The sequence below is a fragment of the Orbicella franksi genome, chromosome 12 (assembly GCF_964199315.1).
Source record: "Orbicella franksi chromosome 12, jaOrbFran1.1, whole genome shotgun sequence".
NCBI classification, from domain to species: Eukaryota; Metazoa; Cnidaria; class Anthozoa; order Scleractinia; family Merulinidae; genus Orbicella; species Orbicella franksi.
The window spans coordinates 1,715,921-1,736,108 of record NC_138156.1 but is presented as its reverse complement, the minus strand read 5'-3'; the positions used below and the strand labels follow the sequence as shown (position 1 = coordinate 1,736,108).

General features: G+C 36.8%; 2 protein-coding genes across 3 annotated transcripts; one reads left to right on the top strand and one right to left on the bottom strand.

Moving 5' to 3' along the window:
- The first annotated feature begins 1,634 nt into the window (after nucleotides 1–1,634).
- On the top strand, nucleotides 1,635–8,482 carry LOC145462618 (microtubule-associated protein RP/EB family member 1-like). The gene is made up of 7 exons (XM_081446186.1): nucleotides 1,635–1,928; nucleotides 2,092–2,130; nucleotides 2,291–2,397; nucleotides 3,335–3,539; nucleotides 4,723–4,919; nucleotides 6,917–7,072; nucleotides 7,659–8,482. Exons 1-7 carry the CDS (start codon nucleotides 1,661–1,663, stop codon nucleotides 7,734–7,736), a joined length of 1,050 nt encoding a protein of 349 aa, XP_081302312.1. The 5' UTR covers nucleotides 1,635–1,660; the 3' UTR covers nucleotides 7,737–8,482.
- Nucleotides 8,483–9,314: 832 nt separating this feature from the next.
- Nucleotides 9,315–19,121, bottom strand: LOC145462619 (UDP-glucose 4-epimerase-like). Of its 2 annotated transcripts, XM_081446188.1 has the most exons (11): nucleotides 18,946–19,121; nucleotides 17,336–17,487; nucleotides 16,292–16,389; nucleotides 15,276–15,389; nucleotides 14,042–14,221; nucleotides 13,423–13,500; nucleotides 12,415–12,517; nucleotides 11,844–11,929; nucleotides 11,402–11,479; nucleotides 10,560–10,674; nucleotides 9,315–10,393 (listed from the first exon to the last, which is right to left on the bottom strand). In XM_081446188.1, the coding sequence occupies exons 2-11, from the start codon at nucleotides 17,457–17,459 to the stop codon at nucleotides 10,332–10,334; spliced, it is 1,038 nt and encodes a 345-aa protein (XP_081302314.1). In that variant the 5' UTR covers nucleotides 17,460–17,487; nucleotides 18,946–19,121; the 3' UTR covers nucleotides 9,315–10,331. The 2 variants fall into 2 exon arrangements, with proteins under 2 accessions (XP_081302314.1, XP_081302315.1); XM_081446189.1 differs by lacking the exon at nucleotides 18,946–19,121 and having other exon boundaries at nucleotides 17,336–18,939.
- Between the last annotated feature and the right edge of the window lie 1,067 nt (nucleotides 19,122–20,188).

Below are 20,188 nucleotides of genomic sequence, written 5' to 3'. Positions count from 1 at the left end.
TTATGAACTCTGAGATGACATTCCATCAACTATTACCTCAGAAATCTAGAGCGAAAATAATTTTATTGTACAATTCTATCTAAATTTCATTCAAGAAGACTTCCAATGATTTCTCGACGTAGTATTATTAAAATTGTTTCGCTTTAGCAAAATCGTGCAAACTGAATTGACCTTTGAACCTTGCAGTTGCGCACATACGTTCAGCAATTTTTGGAAAAGTTTTCGGGTTTTTGGAAATTGAATTATCTTGCAATATTTGTTCATGAAAACGTCAGGGAATCCCTAAAAGGTTGCCATTATGTGGATGACCTCGGGCCATTGTACACAATTAAATGGCCCATAGTGCACAATCTGATTGGCTGAGCTACTCATTATCATTATCGATAGAATGAGAGGTTCTTACTCCCTTTAACCATTTTACCATCTAAACTGAGTTTGTTGCTTTTGAATGAGTTTGTTGGTCCTGCAGTAGTGAATGTGCAATGTGCATAATATCCACTTATGTCCAGGATTGAACGCAAGTATTGTTTAATTAGTACTTCATATTTAGCAGGGTTATTTGACATTTTCATATTACTTCATATTTGACAGAATTGTGTGTGTTTTGGTGACTTTTTATCAATGAGGACACTTTGTGATGCATATCATAAGGAATTTGAATCTCATTAGCGTTCAACCCTGGACATATCTGATAATATCAGGAGTATGAAATCTAGAAACTGGAAAGTAGCCCATGTTGGAATCAAGTTAATGTATTTGACTCAAATTTTCCCAGACAGGTTGTTATAAGCTTCAATTACTCATTTTACAATAACTGTCTAATTTCTCGCGCGCTGATTGGTTCATTTTTATCGTCAATAAGAGTACGGATGGATGAAGTTTTAATTTATGCAAGCTTTCAAGTTCAACTTTCAGCTGTCAGACTGTCAACTTTTCAACCAATGAGATTTTATGGGCTTTTTTAAGTAGCCAATCAAAAAGCGAGAAAAGCTATTGACAATGTTCACGTCATTTTGAATAAAATTCACTTATCTTTGTTAACGGCAAGTTTACAACATCTTTTTCCCTCATTTATTCTCGGCATTTGACCATTTTGGGGTCTTGTTATTGTAAAAAAACAAATAATTGACGCCAGTTTTTTATGTGTCTGTCCTCTTATTGCTGATAAATTTCGTCATAACATTGTCAAAGCTTACTGCGGAACCACTCGCCTGCGGCTCGTGGTTCCACAGCTACTTTGACAATGTTATGATGCAATTTATCATCAATAAGAGGACAGACGCATAAATAACTGACGTCAATTTGTTAATTATTTTAAAGTCTTTTAAAAAAGGAGCCCCCCAAGCGGGGGTGGGGGGGGGGGGGTGGAGGTGTCGCCTGTCAATGTAAAACTTGTCACATAATTTGAAAAGATAATTTTCTCTTCCTAAAATCCAGGCAGCGTGACAGCCGAGGGTAGATAAAGGTTATTATTATTTATGTTTTTTTTTTATGTAATGTTCCGTGCTTAGCTGCAAAAGCTGTTGGTAACTGAACACCTCAAAATAGCAACACAAAAAAGAAACGTAAAAGGTGCTACTGCATGTCTCCTTTATGTTTTTAAAAAATCGCGTTTTTAAAAGGCCTCAAAAAAATTACGATGCAGTCATGAGACACGTAAATGACGTCAAAGAGACTGCACTGCGTGACGTCTACTAGATGCCGCCCCTTCATGGTCCCCATCATGTATTCTTCATCGAATATCCCACGAGGGGCACTGGGCGCTATCGGTCCTCCCATGCCGAACCAGTTTCGTGGTTCAACCAAAATGGCGGTTAACGTGCATAGCACCAGTTGTACTACAGACAACCTTAGTCGACATGATATGCTACAGTGGATCAACGATAGTCTACAACTAAAGTACACCAAAATTGAACAGTTATGTTCGGGTTAGTAATCGTGTACATTTGAGGCGGTTTCATGTACGGAACTTTTCTTTTCAGCGTTCGATTGAAAGAGCTTGTGTTCGAAAATGATCAAGCTCTTCTTAATTCACGAGGTCATTTATACTCGCAGCCTTAAGCGTCTGAATAGCTTGTGTTTGTTTAATAGGTGCTGCTTATTGTCAGTTTATGGACATGCTTTTCATGGGTAAGTTTAGTAAGCTTGTGTATAAAATTTGAACCTTGAAATCATTAAATGTTCGTTGAGAATTCGTATAGAAAGTTAATATCATGAAATATGGATTACTCATTTTACTAAATTTCGATTTTGATCTTTCTAAAATCGTATTTGTGATGATTCTTCTTAGACTGCGTAAACCTGAGCAAAGTGAAGTTTGCATCGAATCAAGAACATGAATTCATCACTAACTGGAAGATATTGCAAAAGGCATTCAAAGCCGCTGGTGTAGATAAGGTAAGGGTAAATGTTTTCTTGTTACTGATGTTGATTATAGATTTCGATATGGTGTTTATCTCCTCAGAGCTATGGCATCCCCTTGATTCTATTTGAAGTATGTTCTGCTAAGCGGGATGAACAAAGTTGAAGTAAAGCGAAATAATTGGTGCCGTGTGATATTTTCTGAAATGACGTAACGTTACTTTGAAACCGGATTCTGGATGTCTGTTTCATCAAAGAACTCAAGACCTGTAAAGTGTTTATTGGATTAAAGAACTTCTTACACATGAAATAAAAAACGAAATGAAGCTGCAAGTATTGTTTTCAAAGACGTTTTATTCACAATTGAATTCCCTTTGTATCAATAGTAGCTGAAAAATAAGCTTACTCTTTTTTTTTAAGTCTTTTGTGAAGTGTTTGTCTTAGTAAGAGTTCTTTTGATTGGAGGATATGATTGTACAAAGCAAAAATTGTGCAAAGATTGGTTAACAGAAGATCAACTATAGATTGAAGATACAAAATGAAGTATCATTTTGTTTATCATTCTCTTCTTGACCCAATTTTATCGATTTATATTGTGTAAATATATTTATAAATGGCAAAAATGAAAACAAAACAAAACAAAACAAAACAGAACATTTTATGGTTAAGAAGAATAAATGTCTACCTCAAATCTTACTTTGTATTGGAATGAATCTCTATTAATGCATGGCTTTTGTAAGTTAAAATGGTAGAGACCTGGGTAATGAAGTTTTCTTTCACAACTACTCCTTAATACATCCTCTGTTTTAATTGAAAGAGAGACCTTGTTTTTTTTAAGAAAGAGCATTAAGCAAATAATCAGTCAGTAAAATAAAGTGATCAGTTACTGCTGGAAATCAATATAATTTACTAACAATGACAATTGATGTTATTTCATTGTTTACAGGTAATAATTTGTTTCCTTACTTTTCAGCAAATTCCAGTTGAAAGGCTGGTCAAAGGAAAATTTCAGGATAACTTTGAGTTCGTTCAGTGGTTCAAAAGGTTTTTTGATGCAAACTATTCAGGTCCTGACCCTGAATATGACCCTGTGAAAGCACGGCATGGTAAAACAGACACCCCGCAAATTGCTTTACCACGAAAAAGCTCAGGACCACCCAGAGCCATGCCAGCAATGGGTGAGTAATTAAAATTGAAATACCTTATATACTCACTCAATAACTTTTTACTAAAAAATAATATATACATTTACATCTCCGGTTTTTAACCACCTCTCCTCAGTGACCAGTTTTCCAAAATACCAAAAGTTTCCCAGTTAAGGTTACTTCAAACATTCGTGGGGCTACTTTTTCCAAATTTTCTTTTTTCCACCCAAATTAAAGTTCATTATTCAAGGTAACATTTTCCAACAAATGAAAATAAAATATTAAAACATGTGCAAGTTATTACAAAAAAGAGTTTTTTAAATAAAAGCTGATAAACCTTCAAGGTGTCATAATCCCCAAAAGGCATGGATTTCTCAGCGACCTTTTCGCGGCAAATGGCTTAATCCAGAGATCCTATATCAAATACTTTCAATTTGAGATTTCATATCCGTCAAGAGTGTCTTTTTGTAATCACGCTTCTGCAATTGCTCCTCAGTTTCTTTTTGCTTTGTTACACATCGTTTTTCTCCGTTTTTCCCTTTATTGTTGACCACCGGCCTAAAACGTATGCGCCTAAAACGTGACTGAAACATTATCGCTTTACTGCGAAGCTCAACTTTCCATACTTTGAACACTAGGGTTTCTGTTATTTCATTGGCTGGTGGCATTTTGAGTTGACATATCCCTCTGAGAAGGGGTGACCTGTTTATAAATCTTTAGACGGCGAAAACTTGCACTCGTTTTTCGAGAGAATCCCTCCTCTTTAAAAGAATGAATAGGGTATGTAGAATCGACGGTTTTCCACCTCCTTTAAGGAACCATCTAGGCTTGACATTTTGGGTGTTCGCTTACAGGAGGTTCGACTGTATAGATATATTTCTGACAGTAAAATAAATGTCTATTATCTCCTTGGCATATCTATTAACTTAGTTTTAGAATGAAAAAGTCAACTTGGTTAAAGGAACTCAGTCACGGTGTTTTGTCTTTTTTTTGGCCACATACAAAATATCCTTTAAATGGAAGGAAACCTGAAAATAATAGTTTACTGAGATAGAAAAACATCAAAGAGATAATAATAAATCATAAAGGAACAAGGATGGTCAAGGATAGCGAAGATTGACATGGATTGCAAACGATGAATTTGAAAAATTTAGGCTAAACTTTTCAAAATGTGCAAACCGTGACTGAGCTCCTTTAAATTTCCTTCTGTGCACAGCTAAAAACCCTGCACCTGCAAAAGGAACATATGCATCCAAACCTGCAGCAAGTGGTCCAACCAGGCTTGGTGGCAGAGGTGGAGCACCAGGGCCAGGTAGACCAGCTCAGCAGCCTTCTCGTCCCACGGGAGGAGCTGGTGGGGCCTCTGCTGCTCTGGCAAAGAGTGAGGCTCAAATACAAGAACTTACTAATGAGGTTTGTTGAGTTGTTTGTTTTTCAAATGTTCTAAAACCCTTCATTCTCAATTATTGAGGACCATCTAATTTCTCATATATATGGCAACACTCAGTGAAAGTCAGTGAACAATATTAACCAGGGTAAATGTTTAGGTTGAGGTAAAAAGTTAAGTCTGCATATGAATCAAGTGGCCCATTGGTCAGAGCTTATCCCTGTTTCTGTAGCATGAAGTGACTAAGAGTGTGTTTTTACTTCCCCCATGATGGGATTCTAGTCCATCACAGGGTTAACCTACAATCATGGACAAATTGTGTTGGAAAATGCCAAAATCATGGAATCATAATCGTAATACCTACAGAATGAGTGTCAACAACCCCATTCCCCCATTCAATGTTGGAAAATGGTAAAATGCAAACTTGTGTTAGATGAAAGTGTTTTGTCAACATTGCTCAGGGGTGGGGAGGGACAAAATGTGTATAGAATGATTTTTTTCCAACCGTTGTGACCAAGGTTGTAGCATTATGTTCGCTTGTATCCATTTATACACCCGAGTGGAGAGAGGCACCATGAGAGTAAGTCTCTTGTCTAAGAACACAATGAAAAGTCCCCAGCCAGGGCTCAGACTGACAGATCTGAAAACGGGTGCACTAACCATGAAACCACCGCCCCTCCCATGGGTAAATGTTTAGGCTGAACAGTAAGAAATATATTGTTCTCCTCAGTAGATGCATGAAACTTAAAATGGATATATTAAAATTCAAAAGATAGGACAAATGGAAAACTGATGAGATAGAAAACTGGAGAAGTGTCATTTTTTGAAAAATTACAACTTATTAAGGGTAAATGGTCATGATGCCCTACAAATTCTCAGAACCAGAAAGGCATTCTGAATGTGGGCACACCTTGATGGTGAGAGGCTTGAAGAAGTGGTTACATTCAATCCCTGGCCAATGATATTTTTCCTTTTTCAACCCAGCAGTATAAAACTACAATTTAGTATCAGCAAATTGTTTGTCCAGCATTACAAATGGCCAGGGGTAACCCAGGATGGTGTAGTGTCCCATTCATCAGGGGTGGGAAGTAGCAATACTCCTAGTCCGGTCCTACTACAGAAACCAAAGATGACTGCCAGCACTGATAGCAGGGCTGGAAACCAAGGCCAGTCATTGGACAATTTGGGGCATGAACAGGGATCCGACTGGTCAAACTCTTGTCTTGCTGGTCAACATCTGTCTGTATTTTCAGTCAAATAAAGTGGTTCTGTGGAACTTCCATGGGTTGGCTTTGTTTTGTGAATAAGTCGTTTGTAAGGTGCTGGTAGTTATTGACATCTGCTAAGAGTGTTTGTTCTAATGACTTATTAAAACTGATGGACAAACCTCAATCAGAGTCACCGTGACTTATTTGATTAACAATACATGTAGCAAAACTTACAGGAACTGACCAATGACTGTGGACAAACTTTACACACTCAGGTCTTACAGCCAATACCACACATGGTTTAACTTGCCAATCAGCTTTAATGGACCAGACTGACAAATACATTTCAGTTTACTCTGAAGATGACTTCCACTCAGTTTGTGGAAACATCAGTCACAGTTCTTTTCAGAACTAGCCTCACCCAAATGATCAAACTTCTGGAGGACAGGGGTGCTCGTTGGAAATTTTGAAAAGAACCCTCTAGAGTTACTAAGATCCTGCCCTGTGGGCATGGCTTGACATTTTATCATTCCTAAGAGGTACCAATTCTAAAACAATACATTATATCCTGTCAAATTTTTTACCTCAATGTCCTTAAATGTATCACAAAAGCTCCTGCTATGGATCTTTTGAGGCTGGACACTCTTAAGAGCTACCAAAACCACTTTTTTAACCCGTAAAAGGTATGATGAGCACCCCCGTTCTTTTCATATGGGAGTGCCCCCTTCCCAGGAACTTAAGTTTAGTTGATGGGTCATATTGACTGACAACTGTATGGGGCTATTATTTTTATTACGTGATTTTATGTTTTATAGCTTACTGCACTGCAGTTGACAGTGGAAGGATTAGAAAAGGAAAGAGATTTTTACTTTGGCAAATTACGAGACATTGAAGTTCAGTGCCAGGAAGAGGAGGATGCTCCTGCTGGCAGTGTTATTGACAAGATCAAAGCAATTCTTTATGCAACTGAGGTGAGTGTAGGTGGCTTGAGTTTTAACTAAATTATACAGTTGAACCTCTCCATATGAACACCTCTCTAATTCAGTTTCCTATGTACCGACAAAATTCTCATACAGTTCCTCTAAAAACAAACCTCTATAATACAGACCCTCTCTAAAATGGACAACGGACATAAGTTATCATAAGTTACAAATTTAGGGGGAGAGCAGGTGGCTAGAGTGCCCCATTTGTCAGGGAATATTGTTTTGTCAGGTTTTAAAATTTTTCTACTTGGTGCACTGTGCATCTGTGTCGTGCAGAACTTGACATTCTCAGCAAAGCTGCTACAACCCCAGAATTACGTAGATTTATCCTTGTTGCCCACTCTTTTATGAGCAAGTGGAAATGGAAAAGTCGACATCTCATTACAGTTCCATTCCCAGAACACTCTAAATCAATCTCCCCTGTAATCCAAATCACTCTGTAATGATCTGGACCAGTAAATGTAGATGTTTTGGAGGACTACTGCTCGTGTATGTGTTAAATCATTAAGCAGACCTTGTTCTTGTATACTGTAGTAAATCCCGAAACAAATCGACACTATTGTTGTGTTTGCAGGAGGGTTTTGCTCCACCAGAGGAAGTTGGAAATGATGTAGATGAGTTTGGTTATGATGATGAACAGGAAGAGTATTAGTGTAATCTTAGTGTTACTCATGCTTTTGAGTGCGATCAGCTAAATCATTCACTGAACAGACTTAATGCCTTGAGTGAAATTTTTTTTATTAAAATAGTTTCTTTTAATCAAGTGCCAGAACATTAAGAAAACAGTAATTGCTGTCAGGTTTAAAGTGAACTGATCGACTCTTAAGTTTCTATCATTTAGTATTTTTGTATCATAATAAATAACAAGAAAATATGATCTCAGTAACCTGAAGACCAACAATTTTCCTTTGCGAGGACTGAGAAATCAGAATGAATGTTTCTCTTCTTGTCCTATATGGAAATAGCTTGTTCTGTCAAACTAATCTTAAGCTCTTAAAGATCTATACAGCCGCAGGTATACTTCACACCACTCAAGGCCATCAAGAATAGTGAACTCTCAAAGAATAGGCCATGTATATCAATACTCTAACATGGACAAAATTACAAATTTGTGAAGTTTCCTTTGTCTTTCATTGCCCAAGAGGCTTTGATACAAAGAAAAAATACCACCAAATATAGAAGTTTGTCCTGAAAGCCTCAGAGCCATTTTAAATTAATTATTGATATGTTGAACATGGCCTATTCCAAAGCAAGGCAGGAAGGTAGCTCAACTGACCAAGTCTACAACAAAAATATCAGTGAGCAAGTGTCATTTTGATGTTTGGTCAATTTGGTCTTTAAAACATTGAATTGCCTAGAGTTTACGTATAATAGACTTGGAATAAAAGTGTGTGCTAACTACAGTTGGATAGTGATTGCTGTAGTAGTTGTATGGATTATTTTCAATGGCATGAAAATTGCCAACCTCCTAATCCACCCCTCCCCTTAGCTTTTCAGGTGCCAACCCCTCTCCTCACACAATCCACCCCTCAGCCTCCCTCCCATCTTTTTCTGCTCTCATTGATAAGATAGTGACCACCAGGGGCTTCCTGTCACACCCATCAAATCAGCGTTCCACCCTATTCTCCCTGCTAGTGTGTCCCACTCTTTTCAGCAATGTTGTCCAGTGGAACTATGGGATTAGTCACCTACAAAACAAGTGACTGAACTATGACCTGGGCAAGCTCAACGCCACCTTGTTAATTATATTTATTTATTACAAATTCACTCCACTAAATTACAAATATATAATAAATTAGAGGTGGCCCTGCTCAGGTTATAGTAAGTCTTCAATCCATTTATCTACCTCCCCTGCAGGCTAATTAAAAAGAACTTTGTTTTGGGATCATGAAAAAAGCATAAATTTGTGTGTAGTGCCAGGATAAAAAGCATGTGGAAGAAGCAAGGGCTGATGTTAAGGAGAAAGTAAACTGGCTGTAGAAAATATAATTATTCAAAGCAGAGGAAAAGCACCAATTCAGGTGGATCTCACCTGTTGTTTCACACTGCCAACAATATTTCTTGTGGAGTGAAACAACAGGCAAAAATCTGCATCTTTCCTTTCAACTGAGGTAAAGTGGCTGAGGGTCAGAGAGGGCACAATGACTGCAACAACTACAGGTACTGGCTTATCATCTGAATTGACAGTTCAGCCACTGGAATGGCAATTAAACTTGCAATAAGGACAAAATACAAATTATTCAATTTTATTGACCATATTCAGGAAGTGTAATAATATTGTGACATCTGCGCATTGCATGTGCAATACTCAAACTATTGTATTCCCAAGAAAAGACCCTTTCTTCACTTGACTGCAAATGATATATTATTATATCGAAAGTCATAAAATAAATTCCTCCCCCACTAACTACAACATGAATGGATTATTGTGTTACTCCACCAGTAAGATTCATTTTCTGTCAAAACTATTCCCTTCAAATTCTAGTTAAGGAAACACTTAATTTCAGCAATCAATAATTTATTGGTGAGCTGTTTTCAAAATAGTTCATATGAAATTCTCAGCTTTGTTTTGTCAAAATACATCTAGAGTCCTAACCTTCAGTTCTTCAATTGAAACAAATTATTTCTTCAGAGCTAATAAGCTGATTTCTTATAAAACGTTTCCTTTGAGGCCTGGTCAGCCATGTTAAGGTGGCTGGCAACAGTTCCCCACACTTTTCCAACAGCTATGCATGTACTTTGATGGATCAGTACTGCAACTGTTTATCAGTAATGCTAGAATAATGATATCAAATAAATGCCCAGACATTGGTGAACTAATAATGGTAATCTTTCTAGCATAAAAGATTCTAGCAGCAACAGTACAACTCATTAAAAGAACCCTTAATTTCACATTTAAGTGCTTATATAACTCCATAACTCAGTGACCCCCATGTATCATTATCAAATTTTTGGTAAGCTTGATAAGATGCAACATTTTGCAAAGTTTAAAATAATTCTGAGAGGGGGATTCAGAACCACCTCAAATTTTCAAGCATTTAAGGTGGCTCTGAACCCCCTCAGAATGTAGTATTGATTCATCAAAGTATAAGTGACAGAAAGAGCTGGAAAATATTGTTGGCCACCTAAAAAGGGACCTGACATAGGAAGTGAGGTATTTCAACTCTTCTACCATAATGCCCACTATGAATATTAACAGAAACATATAACCCTGTGCTTCTGATATTACTAACTTAAGTTAATTTGCTTATTTGTTTTCTGTATTGAATCCCTGAGGGTTCTGTAACTGCCATCTCCACGCATCTTCACCTAAGTAAGGATTTGAAATAAAGAGTTTGTTACCAGTCAAAGCACATCAAGCCACTGGAAGCAATTTTCTTTATCTTGAAACTTGTTGGCAAGATAATAACATAAAAATACTAAAGAAATAGGACAAGTCTTCAAGTACCAGCTCTGAATCACAGTCACTACTTACACATTTCCTCCAGTCCTCGAGTTGCTTTCCAGCCAAGTTCTTTCTCAGCAAAGGAAGCATCAGAGTACACTGCACCTACATCACCTTCACGGCGTGGAGCAATCTTGTATGGCACCTACACCATGAACATAACAATAACTAAATTACTTGACTGGGTTTGTGGTTGTAGTCATTTGCACATGACTAATTAAAACTAGAAACTTAAAAACATGAATAAACACTGACGTAAATTATAACCACCCTCTCCATACCCTTTTCTTTCCTACCACAACCTAATGGCTTTGTTTTTAATCAGAACTTCACTCATTTTCCAAATGAGTCAAGTACTTGGGTAACGTTACAGAAGAAAGACTCTTTCAACTATCAAAAATTTCAAGTTTTCAGAATTGATGGTTATGTTTATTTCACACAACAAAACAAAATTGCCAAAATCTGCCAACAGCATTAAAAACAGCCCAGTCATTCCCCTCTTCTTTTCAAAATTATCAAATACACATAGCTTTCAGAAAGCTCAGTTACAAAGGTGGGATGTTTTGTAGCAAAATTTGTATATTATATAATAAGTTAAATTATTCTTGAAATTTGATTGGTTCTTACTTAGGTTCAATTGGAGGACAGACGCACAGATGACGTCAATAACATTTGTTTTTGTTTCTTTATTATATTCTGCATTGCCATGCCCGATCATGTATCTGTTCAGCAATAAATGACAGAAGACATCAAAATGTGGTAAGAACATCAGTGACACGCTCAGCTATCACCTCGTGTGCCATTTTTTTTATTACAGACAGTGGAAATAAATATGCCTCCCATTTCAAGAACAAAACAGTTCAAACACTTACTGGTTTTCCTGATGCCTTTTCAACAGCTTTTACCATTTCAAGTACAGAATATCCTCTTCCTGTACCAAGGTTGTAGATCTGGACAGAGTACACAACTGTATATTATTATTTTTTGCAAACAAACAATTGGACATACACACTGTATTTGCATAAGAAAAGATCATAATGTGTGAAATAAATAATAGGCAGTATAATGTAGGTAGGTTACACTGACATCTTTACCTGAAGAATTTTCATCCAAAATCAGCACATCCAACAAACACAAAAAACACAACATGACTGTATCATGATGACAAATCTTTTTCACTTGATATCAAAATTCATGACAAAACTATAAGGACATAAGCTTGACTGAATCGTTATTGAATAATGATTGTGATTTAGAGCTCTGAATGTGTAGAACAGACTGGTGTAAATAAATATGGCACTTCTGTACATGTACCTGACAACCACAATTTTCATCAAATTTTTTAAGTGCGACAACATGTCCGGCAGCTAAGTCCACCACATGGATATAGTCTCGCACACCTGCAGAGTAAAAAATTTCTTAACCATTTTGCAATGGATTATTTATTAATAAAAACTTAAGCTTCTGTTCAAATAAGGTTTAAATTCAACTGTTTAAATTCCATCAGTATCTGTCAGGTGGAGAGGTAAAATAAGATTACCAAATTAATTCATTAATTAATAAATTAAGTGAACAAAAAGTGTTTTATAAATAAGTAAATGTCATACAGGGGAATACAGTCTAAGCTCCAAGGAAAATGATGAATGGTTTGAAAATTGGGTAGTTTGAGAACTAATGATAAAATTTACAATGTTTGACTGAGAGGAAGGAAACAACATTTTGTCTGAGTTGTCATGAGGTTCAAAAAATTGCAGGTTCAAGAAGTCAGGTTTCCACTGAACTTTAAATTTGTTTCTGAATTCAAGTGAAAGAGATAAATACATGAGACTAACATCAGGTAATCCAAATAACTGACAAGAAGTAATGTACATCAGAAAGTAATTACCTGTTCCATCAGAAGTGTTGTAATCATCACCAAACACATTCAGATGAGGTCTTCTGCCCACCGCTACTTGAAGTATATATGGCATTAAATTATTAGGAATACCCTAAAATTCCAAACAGTCAAACCTTAGACAAAATAGTTACACAAAAGTAAACATGATCAGAGTCTGTACATAAACTAAAACACAAACTATTAAATGTACTGTAGGTTACAAAAAATATGTTGATTTGCAATCCATGTACATGAAACTATAGAAATCAGCCATAGCTTGCACACATTCAAGCAAGCTCAACATAATTATGGCTTTCTTTGAGCTGGTCTGGAAGAAAAGAAACATATAGTCTAACCTAAATAAAGATAATCTGCAAAAGTAAATTTCTTGTCTTACTTGATATTCTCACCTGGGCCTCTTTTACAGTTACAACCAGACTAGACAAGATGGTCAAGGCAGGAAACTTATTTTTGTAGAGTGAGTCCAGTGTTCAACACGTTGTGATGTGAGACAATTCACAGCTTTGTGGACTGACCCATTCATTTATGTTCTAATCAACCTGGCCTGGGCAGTTTTTCAAATAGTGCAGCATAGATGTGAATTTTCATTTCAATTATATAACTTTTAGGTGCCATTACCTGTTAAAATTTTCTGTCCACCAGTTTTGATGATTACTTATCGCAAACCCCACAAAAAAATTTAAAACAACAAAAAACACTTTATGAAAGGATAATTAAAACTCAAGTCAATCGTGGATTAGAGTTAATCGACTCTCAAACCACCAAACAGGGGTTTCATTGACGTTTTCAGCAGGAGACAGCTGGAGGGGAACTGGTGTTCACAGATGGGCAAAACTATTAGAACTGAATTTCTTTGTAAGATAAACTTTCTGCCAGAAGGGTCAAACCAGCCACGCAAAATTGTCGCTCACAGCAGGTCAATTTGCCTGGTGCCCGGCCCTTAATGAAACCCCTGCCAAACCCTAATAAATATGAAGCAGCTTTTTTTTTTTTTACCTGAGGGTCTTCACCAATTCTGCCTGATTTGTGAGCTCCAACAGGATTAAAGTATCTTAACATCACAACCTTCATATCCTGTTAACAAGGGGGAAGCAAAAAGTTTCACCTGAATGTTGACAGAGTTATGAGAACAGCATGAAAAAATATTCTGATTTTAGAAGTATGATGAATACTAATCGCAATAAGGCTACATGGCACTCGTTACAAAAATAAAAGACTTTAAAGTTGATATATGATTAAGTAGTGAAATGAACAGTACTAATACATGTAGTGTTTAAATCGCATCTGGAAATTCGCCTTGGAAAGAAAAATAAACAACACAAAACAAAGAGAGACCTCTGAACTCGGCGAGTCTTCCATTTTAAAAATTGCATTATCATGAATGAGTACATGTGCATCTGGAAAATAGCACAATTTCATTTATGCATAAACTGTTCCCATAAAGTTACTCTGTAACTCCACTTAGACTGATTAGTCAAATCAAGTAGAAAGCATCAAGAAATGTTATTCAAACACCTTGTCATTGAAGTATCTATGATATGGTAAGGATCATCATGAAGAAATTATTTCACATAACACACTGCTGTTATTAAAGTGGGTATTAAATAATTTATACCTTTTCTGCTTTGCACAAATCTTGTACTATTTGTTCAATAAAGAACTTTGATCTTCCATAAGGGTTTGTTATACCATTGCCCACTGAGTGATCCTCACTAATAGGGAGGCAGTTTGGCAAGCCATAAACTGTAGCTGAAGAAGAGAAGACAAAATTCCAAACACCATGTTCCTTCATGCACTGCAAAGTAAGGAGAAGATTTATAAATATTAGATACTTAGGACTTTTAAGCCAATTGGTGCTGCACCTCATTGCTGTAAAGATAAATAAACATTTAAGACTCAAGGACATAATTGAAACTATTTGGTTCGGTGTATCCTTGTTGCACATATAACCCATGTCACAATAATTATATCATGTCACATTATCCATCAAGTGCATGCCCTACAAAAGAAAAATAATCAAGTGCATGATAAGAGCTGGCTACATTAATTTAATTTGGCCTTAGCAGTTTACTCTTACTATTAAACAGTCAGTGAACTCCCTTTTTCTTTTTGTCAATCAGTTCCTTTATTGCTTCTCTCTGTTTTAGCAAAAAACTGGATGTTTTCATTCCTTCACTTTTCCTCTTCACGTGTAATCAGCTACTGACAGTAATTCTGATGAACTTTACACGAGGTGACATCTATGTAAAACAATGATATCACTGAGGAAAATGCCATTACGTAGGCCTACTCAACCATGTTATCTCGAGACCTCCATTTTATTTTTCATGAACAGCTCAATAAAGCAGATATCAATAAAAACCTGACCAAAGCAATGCTTTACCTCCAAAATTAGGATAATGACAACCCCCCCCCCCCCACCCCCCACCCCACTTCCAGTTTTTTCTGGTGTTTCAGGTATGAGATGGTACTTGTCTAATTACAGTAAAAAACTTTAAAAACTCTGTATGCGGGACAATAGGCCCTTTGCAGGATCTGGTCACATGGTACAAAATCACACATGCTGGTGAGCAAGTTCTGCAGGGGGACTTCCAAAACAAAGGCAGGTCCAGGTGGACTGGTACGAGTGGCATTGTTTTGGAAGTCCCACTGCACAACTTGCTCACCAGCATGTGTGATTTTGTACCATGTGACCGGATCGTGCAAAGGGCCTATTTTGATTTTGTCCACTCTTTTCATGTTAAGAAAAATATTAAGTGGCATATGACTGGAAGAAATGACAGCCCCAAAGAAAAGCAATTAACAGCCTTACTGGTAACTATTTCTGTAATAATTGTTGTCCTGCTTACCTGTAGTAAATTAATGGAACCTGTAATATTGTTGTGGTAATACTGCAGTGGCATTGCAACAGACTCCCCAACTGCCTTTAAGGCAGCAAGGTGAACAACTGCATAAAATTCGTGCTAAAAAGCAAACCCAAAAATTTTATCACTATTGATGGTCAAAAGTATGATCTGCAATGTACCATAAAGTTTTTGATCTGATTGTCATTCAATTGCTCCAACTGGCTAACTCTTGTTGAGTCCAAGTAGCTGCAGTGTAATGGGCTTAAACTTATAAAAGTAATTTAAAACTAATACAACCACTGATGTGCAATTATCTGGCACTGCATTAATTTCATAAAATCCCAGGTAAAGTCTGCATACGAGCCAAGTGGCCCATCAGGCCAGAGCTTATCCTGGTTTCTGTAGCATTAAGTCACTAGAAGTATTTATTCCCACCAGGATGGGATGCTAGTCCAACGCAGGGTTACCCCCCAGCATTAAGTTTGCCCATACCCATTTATACACCTGAGCAGAGAGAGGCACGGTGAGATTAACATGTCTTGCCCAAGAACACAACACAATGATACTGACCAGGGCTCAAACCTGGACCGCTCAATCCAGAGACAAGCCCACTAACCATGAGACCACAGCACCACCCAACAGCACCTTTTTGGTGCGCTTCAGCAACATTTCAGGCCAGTTTGGTCAAGCCATGGTTCATATTTTGTTGAGACATATTTAAGTCTAAACATCAACTTATTGTGAAACTAATGTCAATAGTCATATATTTTACAGTGAGAACACTCTGGCTGTAAACACTTTCAAGACATTCTTTGTACAATTTTTGTGACTGTGGAATGAGGGCTCTTCATGTAATTCAACAAGATAATTTAGCATTTTTACACTGTCAAAATGCTAATCTTCAACATTATATGACAAGTCTTCATTCTATAAATCCCCAAAAAAGCACATAAAAAAAAGTGTTCATGGTTTAAGTGTCCTCACTGTAATAAAAGGGTTAACTATGTAAAGTAGCTTACTTTACTGAACACATCCTTTAAGGCATCTCTGTCCAATAAATCAACAGAATAATAAACGAGCTTTTTTCCAGTAATCTCCTCCACTCTCTTTAAGCTCTCTATTCAAGATAACAAGTCTAGATTAATCAATATTGCGGTGGTACCCGACAGATCAGTTCAATTTTTTTTTTCAATTGTTCAACTGAATATTGAGGCTGCTGGAAATACAAGGATTAGCAAAATCTAGCTCTATTATATTTCAAACACGTACATGTATGGGTTATTGACCAAGTGTGGGGTCAAGATGGCTGGATATTGGCCAAGTTCTTTTTTGGCATGTTTATGGACCGAGACGGAGTCAAGGTCCATAAACTCGCAAAAAAAGAACAAGGCCAATATCCAGCCATCTTGACCAAACAAGCTTGGTCAATAAAGGATTTATTATATGGCTTTTGGGGAAATTTTTCTTGCGTGACACAGCGGGTAGTCCCAAGCGGGCAAGATAGCTCCATCTTGTCCATTTGGGTAGCCAATCACAGTGCAGGATTTGATTCACCTTGCCCGCTCATGGAGCTAGCCATATAATAATAATAACTAATGGCCACTCAGTAAAACTGGTGGGCATGTTTAAAACATGAAATGGCACTACGAGTAAGAGTCAGTGTGGGACACAGGTGTCTGTAAGGAAAAACCCTTACTATTATTGAGAGCTCACCACTGTTGAGTCAGTGATAATTTGGTTAACTTGAACACTATCTAGGCCAACCAGGGTACTATTTAGGCTAACTGTAGTGTCGTTTTGCCATTTTGTGTTTTAAACACACCCAAAACTGGTAGCATTTCTTTTTTGATCTCATTTAAGTCAGCAACTTTAAACTTGAGCTTAAAATGTAGTGGTATGTGCACATACTATAAAGTTCATATTTTACCATTTAATACTTTCATCGATCTATATTTCTGCAGCATTGTTACTTTTTGGTGTCAATGGTTAAATTAAATCACTACTTTGGATGTTGTTACTTTTGGAATTTTAAAAATGACAAAAATTAGACAGCGAGGACTGACCAGTAAATGCATTCACAAAGTTGTCAATTATAACAACATCATATCCAGCATTGATGAGCTCCACAACAGTGTGTGATCCAATATACCCTGCACCACCAGTCACAAGAATGCACTTTTCTATCATTGTTCCTGTTGTCCTGTTGTCTTAAAACCTGCAGTAAGAGGACAGGCAAGAGTGAAACCAGAAAAACAACATAATATTTCCTTTTCCTCTAACCAGCTGTGTACCCAATCTCTGAACCAAAGCACAGAGCAAGGGGAAGACAAAACATAAGGAAAGAAATAGAAAGTCAGGTATTTCATGGCAGTTTTACCTCACTCCCACTACCTGCCTCTGGGTCTTCAGGAATTTTGAATGTCACATGCATGTCACACGTATATAGATTATTTTCAAACAGTGAAATCGAAAGTTGATCATGTTAATAAGTCCATAGGTAGAGTTGAATCCGGGAAACAAGGGTCATGAGTTAGTCAAATGACCACTTCACCATCAGAGAACTTGCTGCCAATCTTCTGAATGATCTTTTAAGAATCTAATGCACACAATTCTCGAGTCAGTGTTACTCAGGCTAACTGGTGTGCTTTTTAGGCTAACCAGATTGACATTATTATTACTGACTGGAGTGCTATAATTTAAAGGTTTAAAGGTTAATTTAATTCCAGTGCATTAAGAGCTTGGGGCAATTTCTGTATTTTGCTGCACCTTGCACTTCCTGACCACTTACTTCAAGAATAAAATCAATAAAGAGTCTCTTCCTAACTGCGTTTCCTGGGGAAAGTAACATTGATCCTTCAGCCTCACATAAATAAGCAATTACAAATTGATCAGTGGTCCAAATCTTGTGACTAATATATTTGATTCTTATTGATTACCCAGGGGAGGGGGCACTGCCATATATGGGCTATATAGGTATGTGCCGCTGTGAAGGGTATGGTTTTCAAGCAGTTTACTCTAGGATAGGGTATATAAATCAGAACGTTTGGGTCTAGAATAGGGTAGAATTTTTCACAAAATTGACTGGTTGGTTGAAGATATTATCTAGACTAAGGAAACCAGGAATTGCCACTCAAAAATATCAAAAAATCAAATCGGCAAGTTTAACTTTACGCAAATCAGTCTCAACAGTGTCAATAGATGGGGGCATTGGGGAGTTTACTCTAGTATAGGGTAGCAAAATTCAGCTGAACCAGCTCTGGTATAGGCTAAGGGTTCCAGTGTCCCAGCGGCACATCCCCACCCAGAAATGCCCAAAGTAACCCCCCCCCCCCGGTAATTAGCTCGATCAAGATAAGGACTTTTAAATGAGCTTATGTTGCCGGCTGATTGACTTTCTGCTTCCAGTAGTAGAAACCAGTTACCGTATTTTTGTTTATACGTGAAATCTAACGACCGTTTCTTTCTTCGAACAACAAACAACTCAAGCTAAGTAGATCGGACCAGCTTACGTGGCACTCGTGATAAAAGATATAAAACGAAGTAAAACGTTGAACAAACAAAGCTGGTAAGAGCACGAAAATAACTACGATTGCTCGTTCTGGTCCCGCAAGTTGTGTGCTCACGAACAACAGTTGGACCTTCTTAAAATAAAAGCTCAGAACATCCCACTTACTTGTTATTTCATTCGTCTTTGTCGGTCTTCCACAAGGACCGACCCTTGGCGGATATGTTGTCACGGTTTCGGATCTCTGCCTCGCAGCCAGGCCTGCGGTACTTTACAGTGACAGTCACATGCACAATGTACACAGTGCCTTTATTCAATTTTCACTGCGATTATATAACAAAGAAAAAAAAAATCATAAACGATATTACAAAATAATAATAATAATAATAACAATAATAATAATAATAATAATTTTTCTTTTTTTTTAATAATTTTAAAAATTTTTAATAATAAGAGGAGTGTTTATTGCGACAAAAACTAGAGCTAAGCTTTACAAAATGCTATAATATTTACATAATTTGATGTCTGTTAAACCTGTAAAACATGTTTCCGTATCTAATCATGATATCATGGTTACTACAACTAATACTAATACTACTATCATCATCCTAACATTAATTATGTGCATAATGTCATTAGATGATTATAATATCCATTCAAGGATAATCCGGCAGAACAATTGATATTGATTAAGTTCCCGGTATTACGAGATGGCATTGTCGATTGTGCGATGTGTCGGTAATCACTGCGCGTTGAAACAATTGTAAATAATTAGTTTTAAATTAATCACACTATTCATAGCATATCGTTTAATTTATATTACTCATATGGTTTGTTAGGCGCATTTGATCATAAACTATTAAAACCTATTTCAACATTGTTTACATAATGGCTCCCTCCTGGGTTTCAACGTCAATATCGGTATATTACAAGGTGAAAGTAAATAAAAGAAATAAACTATTAAAACCTATTTCAACAGTGTTTACTGTTGAATAATAATGTTTATTAGTGGCTTACAAAAAATTACAACTGTAAAAATTCTTAGGACAATATTTGTCAGGGAAATACCAACTTACAAACGAATTACAAATTACACTCATTCTTTACAACCATTATAAATTTGTCTATTGTCATTTGTCGAAAAAATTTAAATAAGAATAGTAAAAAATACTCTACACATTTAAATGGCAAAAACCCTACTTTAAAAATACACTGTAGCTATATGCAGGTCCACTTCTTGGCTCAGTGTTCGTAGCTTCGGCTAGAGTTCCCCAGAAATAGCATTCTCAATTGCCTTAACGAATATTTGCATGTCCTTTTTCGATATCTAAATCAATGTCCGACAGTTCTAAGTGGACTCTCCTAGGAGCTCGCGAGCCTCTTAAACAAAGTAATGCTGATCTCAGCAGCG

Excerpts from the sequence above, each read along its gene's own strand:
- LOC145462618 (XM_081446186.1), top strand. The coding sequence starts at position 1,661 with ATGACGTCAAAGAGACTGCACTGCGTGACGTCTACTAGATGCCGCCCC. Across the intron at positions 2,131-2,290 it reads TATGGACATGCTTTTCATGG|ACTGCGTAAACCTGAGCAAA; the intron begins GTAAGTTTAGTA and ends GATTCTTCTTAG. Across the intron at positions 7,073-7,658 it reads CAATTCTTTATGCAACTGAG|GAGGGTTTTGCTCCACCAGA; the intron begins GTGAGTGTAGGT and ends TTGTGTTTGCAG.
- LOC145462619 (XM_081446188.1), bottom strand. The coding sequence starts at position 17,459 with ATGATAGAAAAGTGCATTCTTGTGACTGGTGGTGCAGGGTATATTGGA. Across the intron at positions 12,518-13,422 it reads GAATTGGTGAAGACCCTCAG|GGTATTCCTAATAATTTAAT; the intron begins GTAAAAAAAAAA and ends TTGGAATTTTAG. Across the intron at positions 10,394-10,559 it reads TCGAGGACTGGAGGAAATGT|GTGAAGATGCGTGGAGATGG; the intron begins GTAAGTAGTGAC and ends ATCCTTACTTAG.